This window comes from Sinocyclocheilus grahami, unplaced genomic scaffold (genome assembly GCF_001515645.1).
Source record: "Sinocyclocheilus grahami isolate Dianchi unplaced genomic scaffold, SAMN03320097.WGS_v1.1 scaffold270.1, whole genome shotgun sequence".
In the NCBI taxonomy this organism is placed as follows: Eukaryota; Metazoa; Chordata; class Actinopteri; order Cypriniformes; family Cyprinidae; genus Sinocyclocheilus; species Sinocyclocheilus grahami.
Genome location: NW_015505449.1, coordinates 94422 through 102706, shown reverse-complemented (window position 1 = coordinate 102706; position 8285 = coordinate 94422). Strand labels below are relative to the sequence as shown.

Here is an 8285-nt window from a genome sequence, read left to right as displayed (position 1 = left end):
GGAAGTTTCTAGTATGTCTAGTAAGAGCCTGATTAGCTGGTTCAGGTGTGTTTAATTAGGGTTGGAGCTAAACTCTGCAGGACACCGGCCCTCCGGGACCGAGTTTGGACAGCCCTGTTCTAGAGGGTCATGAAATCGGGATCGCACACGTGTGGCATGCTTGAGTTGAGACGCTGTCAGTGTCAAAATATAATAATATATCATATATAATATAATATATATAATTCTAGAGTTATACAGCAGAATAGGAGGGATGCATTATGCTTTAAAGGTTAAATCTGTAGCGACTATTGACAAACATGCCTTACTCAGGATCAGTTGCAGAGGCTCTGTGTCTATAAAATGATTGACATGCTGGTGGTGTTCGATTGTATGATTCTGTTGTCTGTTGAATGATTCCCACAGGTGTCACTGTTCCCTTACTGTACGTTTGCAATGTTTTTATTTCATAAATACAATATGACATTAACAGACTGAAAAAAGTTATTTTGTTTCTTTAGAGTTGTGTTGTGAAGACTAACGTTAGCTAATTTGTCAAAAGTTGAATTAGGTCAAATGTGTGTGCTTCTTTCAGAGAGCTCAGCTCCTGCTGAAGTTGCTGCTGCTGTGGATGTCAACACAACAGCCAATGAAATCTACAAACACAACTTCCCCAACACCCCACTCTTGCCAAAAACTATCGAGGTCAGTGCTTGCCCTCCTGAATCTCTATTGGTTATGTAAATGATTACACACATTTTGTTTGAACGCGTTCACATAACACAGTGGCTCCCATGTTTTGTATGACGTTACTTCTTTATGCAAATATAAACAGACAATAATCTAGCAAGTAAGATCATTTTGACTGATTTATGCATTTTTGTGTAGATTTATGTCCTTGATAATTGACCTTTCTGCAACTCAAACAGCTTGTGTAAACTAAATCTGTCTTATTTAACTGGTATATTGCATTATTAACAACATGTCTCTTTTGTAACATCCTTAAATATTGTTTCTTGGTTAATACCAGCATGTAGTCCCACGACTGCGTTTTAAAAAGCAATAGGAGGTAAAAGTGTAACTGAGGGGCTTTCGTGGTGGTTAAAGGTTGTGTGCTTCGTCAACATGGTAATGATGTACCTGTCACTGGGCCTAAATTCGTAAGAATATAAAGCAATGCACAAAACAATGGATGGTGATCTAGAGACATATAATGAAGATGGATTAGATAATTTAAATTACATTATTCTGAAGTAAATTTGTAAATTTTGTTATTTTTTTTAACCGGATGCATATGAATGTTTTCAGATCAAGACTTTTACAAGCATAAATAACTAATTAAAGGCACAATATGTCATTTTCGCCACTAGAGGGCGCGTATTCGAGGCCGCTGAACGAGCGTGGCACACGGCTCGAAAGCAGCGGAGCTTTTATTATGCCACAGTCGACCGCTTCTGCTCCTTCCGGTCATGCGTTTGTGGGGGAAAGAAGCAGCACTGTTTTATTTGAAAGTTCTGTTATAATGCTATGTGAGGTCGTCATCGGTCTATTAAAACGCACAACATATTAAAGCGTCTTTGGTGTTTCCATGTTTTCTACAAAACAAAACAAGGGGTTAGGACGAAATTAGCAGGCGACACATTCACACTATGGAAACGGTCCGTGTCACTAGTTAAAATTGCTTATTTCTCTAGATTTAAACATTCTTCGAAACATTTGGGATATGCAAAATATATAACACTGTTCTAGTGGTTTTTGATATTTTAATAAAAAAATCTTACATATTGTGCCTTTAACTCATCATATACAGTGGGTACGGAAAGTATTCAAAGGGGGTCTGAATACTTTCCGTACCCACTGTATATATATAATCAGCTTTTTTTGGGGGGGGGGGTTAAATATATTTAAAATAAATACTGTTTTGTTTCATTTTAATCAGGGAATGATGTTACAGGATTTTGACAAACTGAACTTTGATGTGATTTTGATGAGCCCACCATGTCAGCCATTCACCAGGTGATCAGAATGTTTTTCTTGTTCATTGAAGTACAGTAGCAGTTCACATAAAACAATATTTTTTTTCCACCTGCATGTTGTTTCAAATTGACATTAATTTCTTTTTTGCGTTATTTTAATATTAGTTTTTTAAAATTGTTATTAATAGTTTTACAGCTTGTAACACTCCAAAGAGAAAGGAAAACTTGAAATCGCATCATATGACCCCTTTAAGCAATGATGCATTGAATTTAATTTATTAAATTGATTAGTAAAAGTAACAGTAAAGACATCATAAAAAATCGTACCAACCCCAAACTTTTGTAATGTGGTAAAGGCTGCTGTATCGGTCGACTAAAGCTAATGTGTGTTTCTCAACAGGATTGGTTTGCAGGGAGATGTTGCCGACCCCAGAACAAAGAGCTTCCTCTATATCCTGGAGCTTCTGCCAAGGTCAGACTGATCAATCTGTGCTCTTGTTAAGTCACTTAAACATTATTTCTCTGATATTGATTTCCAAATTTGAGTTCACTCTCTATCTTAATATTACTTCCTATGAATAAGCCAAACTTCCTGGCAATGCACATTCTACAGTATTTTTGCATCTCTGATATTATTAATTCATGTCTGATGAAAGGACAAAGAATTTGTCCCGCTCCATTTGCCCTTTCCTGTCCGTAGTTTTATTCTCAAGCTCGGCGTTGTTTTTTTCCAGAATGTGTTTGTGAAAGAATGTACCTCTCTTCCTCCCTGCAGGCTTAGCAAGAGGCCGCGCTTCATTCTGCTGGAGAATGTGAAGGGCTTTGAGACCTCTTCTGCAAGGTAACCAGGGTGGCACAGGAGCCTTGAGATCACCATGGTTACATGGCTATGAGCCAACAGGGTCATTGGTTTCCCCTCTGTGTTTCTGTCACCATGGATCGTGCTAATAAGAATCTTATAGTGTTCTCTGCACATTGAACTGGGACAGATCAAAGTATTTTAATAATGAAAGAAGTAAAACATTACCCTAAAATTGGTCTTACACTCTTAAAAATAAAGTTTCCAAAAGTGGGGTTTTGCAGTGATGCCATAGAAGAACTACTTCTGAGAAACTTTCAGTGAACAATTCTTAAAAGAATATTTTTAGAACAATTTTAAAAATCCAAAGAACCTTAAAGAGATGTTCCAAACCTGTATGAATTTCTTTCAGCTGTTGAAAACAAAAGAAGATATTTTGAAGAATATTGGTGACCAAACAGTTGACGGTAGCCATTGATTTCCATAGTATGTAATAAAATACTATGGAAGTCAATGGCTACCAACATTCTTCAAAATAGCTTATTTTGTGTTTAGCAGAAGAAAGATACTCATACAGGTTTGGAATAAGTGGTATTTGATGACACCATTTTTGGGTGAATTATACCTTTAAAGTTTCCATGGATGTTATAAGTTCTTCATGGAACCGTCAAAGCCATTACAAACACTTTTTAAAGTTTTTTTTTTTTTTTAATTTACAGGGATGCTTTGCTTAAGACACTGAGAGAGTTTGACTACAGCTTTCAGGAGTTTCTGATCTCACCAACATCTGTAAGCATGTCTCTTCATCTCTTAAATATCTCAGAAAGTGTATCCCAGTCTTGTTTTTGTGATGGTGTTTATTGCCACAGCTTGGGATCCCAAACTCTAGGCTCAGATATTTCCTCATTGCAAGGAGACCACCAGGATCCTTCTCATTCCCAACTTCAGCAGAGGTAGTTTTCTGTTTAGATCTATTCTAACTCGGGCACCGCGATACATTTGCTATTGAATACTAAAGCTGTTCTTCTGCTGGCAGATTATAGAGGGCTTCCCCATGTCTGAGTCCCTAAACAGTCTCGCTGTTCCACACAGTCACCCTACATCATCTGAGTGTGAAAGAGACAAGACTGGGACGATCATTTTTAAGCTGGAGACAGAACAAGAGTTGGAAAGGAAGAGGATCCAGGACAGTCAGGAAACAACATCTGGATCAGTGTCTGCTGCCCCCCCCAAAACTCTGCTCAGATACCCATTACTGATGGATGTAGTTCAGCCCAGCAGCAGGAGATCAGTCTGCTTCACTAAAGGGTGTGTGTTAGTATCTATTATGATGAATACTTAATAAATTGTTTTAATTATTATGATTAATAATTTATTATTATTAATAATATGTTTTATATATATATATATATATATATATATATATATATATATATATATATATATGAATTTTTCCCCCCCCCATTTTTTTTTTTTTTTTTTTTTTTTCTTACCAGTGGGTGCAGGTCACTATAGTTCAAAGTGAGGTTAGTGAGTAAGTTCTAAGTGAGGATAGCAAAATAAAGAAAACTGTGACTTATTATACCAAAAATTCTTCATACAGTGGACTACTAGTAAAATTGATAAAAATTTGGGACCAAAAATTAATCAAACACTTTGACCTGACCATGTTTTGCTTAAATGTTATCTGACATTATCAAGATGAATTTGTTCTTTGAAATGGTTCCCCAGCTAATACCCTTGTTGATCATAACTGTTGATTGTTTCTGTGTAGTTATGGTCACTATGTGGAGGGCACGGGCTCCGTCCTGCAGTCCTGTGTGGATGTGGAGCTAGAGGGTGTGTTTAAGAGCTCGGAGCTGCTTTCTGAAGAAGACAAACTAAAGCAGCTTTCTCAGTTAAAGCTGAGATACTTCACACCCAGACAGATCGTCAGCCTTATGGGCTTTCCTGCAGATTTCAGTAAGACTTTGACCCCATTCTCCCCTCATAGCAACCAATAAAATCACATGAAATCTTCTCGAACTTAACATTAATATAAACAGATATGCATAGATGTCCTTTTTTGCTGTAATATTTCAGCAAAATAAGTTTTAAAGTCCACAAGTTTAATAAATAACTTCCCATTATTCACTCGTGGCTTCCATGCAGATAATTTCAGGACTCGATTCAATTCAAAAACAGTTGCATATGATGTCAGAGTTTGTTTTTAGAAAGACTCCTAGGCTTTTTACCATATAATAGTCAAGAATTCAGTCCGTTTTTGTGACATGGGGCATTTTAAGGGAGTACTGAGCATTTAGTGAAATATATATATGTATACACTATATATAACATCTTTCTTTGGTATATTGTTGGATTTGTTGGATAATAAATAAAAATTTATTTTTACAAAACATTCGTTTTTTTTTATTATTGCCGCAAAGTCTGAAATGATTATTTTTTCCTTCATTTGATAACACCAAACAAAAGATCTGTGGAAATATAGATTAAAATATGTTTTAAATAGACGATTATATCAGGTAAAAAACCTTCATATTCATGACATGTGTCATGTCATGATTATGTAGGTGTCATGTCATGATTATGAAGGTGTCATGTCAGTCTTATGCACACCCCTTCAAGTAAAGTGTAACCCATTATGGTAGTTGTCTATGAAATGTCATCTGTTTTTTTTATATTTTGTGTGTTTCAGCATTTCCGAAGCACATTTCCATTAAGCAGCAGTACCGTGTGCTGGGAAACAACCTGAACGTCCATGTGGTTTCACATCTAATACGTCTCCTGATCTCAAAATAGACACTTTGAGATTAGACATTAGATGGAATGAAAGAAGTTCTATAGGGAATATATATGTATACACTATATATAACATCTTTCTTTGGTATATTGTTGGATTTGTTGGATAATAAATAAAAATCTATTTTTACAAAACATTCGTTTTTTTTTATTATTGCCGCAAAGTCTGAAATGATTATTTTTTCCTTCATTTGATAACACCAAACAAAAGATCTGTGGAAATATAGATTAAAATATGTTTTAAATAGACGATTATATCAGGTTTAATGGGTAATTTACTGTGAAGCTGTTCATATTCAGAGAATGAGCCCTAAGCAGCAGGTCCACAGTCTTAACTTTGGTCTCCAAGAAAACATGACAGCCACTGACACTTGCCCAATAAAGTCAAATCACTTGCATGCAGCTGAGTTAAATGCTTCTTTATGAGTGATTTTAGGAACTTCAGTGGTGTTAGGACTCCTTGGGGCCAAATTACATCTCTGGCTGTTTGTGTTTTAGGCAGGGTAAGGTGTGAAGGTACAGTACGGTGTCTGATGAGCATCCTGGGACAAGCTCTCTCAGTATGACTCGGGCACTGAGCTTCTCCTGGCCCTTAGACTTTCTCCTTTTCCTCTCTGGACTGCAGTGTGACCATGGTGGTAAATCTAACAACAAGCAAAAAAGGGACATCAGCACTGACCAGTATGTATTTTAAATGAAATATTTTAAGTTTGCTTGAAAGATTGATACATTGCCTTGTTCGAGACCACCTGGAATTGTATTAGATCAGTTCTCATAGTTTCAAAAGCTTGGTCAGGGTTTGTTTTGAGTTTTCCCTGCTGCAACTCTCTGTATAATTGTATGAATATGTTGTGCTTCAATGTGAAGATTTTAACATGAAACGGATGATTTTATTGTTTTTTTTAACAATGAAGGTTTTTAATTCTACTGCAAGTTAGAAATTATACTTGTCCTCCAAAGTTACCTGGTAATTCATTTGCAGGCCTCGTATGATATCAAAAAATGGTCACCTTACGTTCTCCGCTAGCTACAACAAAGACATTCACTTCACAACCTCAGGGACGGGGAGTGTGAAGGTGGGGGCCGAGGACCTTATCCAGCAGATAAATCAGGTGAGTTCATGATCAGTTTGACTGAAACATCAGATTTCTGAGAAAAAATATGGCTCATATTATGAAAAGCTAATAATTGCAAGACTTTTTTTTTACTTGTTTTGTTTCATGTTTGTTTGTTTGTTTGTTTGTGTGTGTGTGTGTGCATTTTGTTTAGGTTTGGTTTTATTGTTTTATATTTACTTGTATTATTTTGTTTTGTTTATTTTTGTGTGCATTGTGTTTAATTTCATTTCAGTCCATAATTGTTTTAAATTTAGTTTTATTCCATTTACATATCATTTTCTTTACTCTAGTCAGCACAGAGCAAACATTTTGTCTGTTTTACAACAAAGACATTCACTTCACAACCTCAGGGACGGGGAGTGTGAAGGTGGGGGCCGAGGACCTTATCCAGCAGATAAATCAGGTGAGTTCATGATCAGTTTGACTGAAACATCAGATTTCTAAGAAAAAATATGGCTCATATTATGAAAAGCTAATAATTGCAAGACTTTTTTTTTTACTTGTTTTGTTTCATGTTTGTTTGTGTGTGTGTGTGTGCATTTTGTTTAGGTTTGGTTTTATTGTTTTATATTTACTTGTGTTTTTTATATTTACTTGTATTATTTTGTTTTGTTTATTTTTGTGTGCATTGTGTTTAATTTCATTTCAGTCCATAATTGTTTTAAATTTTGTTTTATTCCATTTACATATCATTTTCTTTACTCTAGTCAGCACAGAGCAAACATTTTGTCTGTTTTATTTAAAGGGGTCATATGATGTTGCTAAAAAGAACATTATTTGGTGTAATGAAATGTGTTTATGTGGTTTAAAGTAAAAAAAAACACATTATTTTCCACATAATGTACATTATTGATTCTCCTCTATGCCCCGCCTTTCAGAAATGCATTGATTTTTACAAAGCTCATCAGTCTGAAAAACGCGCTGCGTATACATAAAACCCTGTCTGCATTTGTGATCGGAGAAATGACAAACAACAAGTCCTACTCTACACTGCTGAATACAAAGTTAAAAAGAACGGCATTTATTTGAACAATATAAATGTTTTAACTGTCACTTTTGATCAGTTTAATGCATCCTTGCTCAATAAAAGTATTAATAAAAAAAAAAAACTTGCTGACTCCAAACATTTAAATGGTAGGATGTTGTTTGAAACTAATACTGCTTCTATTTTTCGGTAGAGCACAGTAGGTGAATTTTTGAAAAAACGTTTTGTCTGTTCTTTACCACGAATGAGGACTGGGCCTGTCAAGCTCCAAAAAAAGCAGTCCACATGACTTGTTCACTTTATTCCAAGCTCTAAAATAGTTTGGTGTGAGAAACAGGCTGAAATTTCAGTTGTGCATTTATTATCTTAATATTCAGAATCAAACCATTGAGGCTGTTCTGCAGGGTCTTGTCTTTCTTTTTGTTTTCATTTCTAGTTCATAATTTCCCTCTGGAGATGGTTGGGAAAATGAAACTTATTTTTAGTACATCTCACATGTTTGCTGGTCCTCTGTTCTGCTTTCAGCACAGGCTGGCCTGTAAAATCCTCTTGGATCATGTTTTTTAGCTCATTGTAATATGTTTCAAACGAGAGACAGATGCTTGTGTGATCTGAAGTTTCATTATATT

At 35.5% G+C, this 8285-nt stretch overlaps 1 protein-coding gene across 1 annotated transcript; it reads left to right on the top strand.

Annotated features, from left to right (window-relative positions):
• Positions 1 to 13: 13 nt before the first annotated feature.
• LOC107599711 (tRNA (cytosine-5-)-methyltransferase-like) lies at positions 14 to 5583 on the top strand. The gene is made up of 10 exons (XM_016291396.1): positions 14 to 20; positions 575 to 684; positions 1919 to 1995; positions 2356 to 2427; positions 2731 to 2796; positions 3474 to 3543; positions 3624 to 3707; positions 3791 to 4062; positions 4529 to 4716; positions 5450 to 5583. Exons 1-10 carry the CDS (start codon positions 14 to 16, stop codon positions 5551 to 5553), a joined length of 1050 nt encoding a protein of 349 aa, XP_016146882.1. The 3' UTR covers positions 5554 to 5583.
• The last annotated feature ends 2702 nt before the right edge of the window (positions 5584 to 8285 follow it).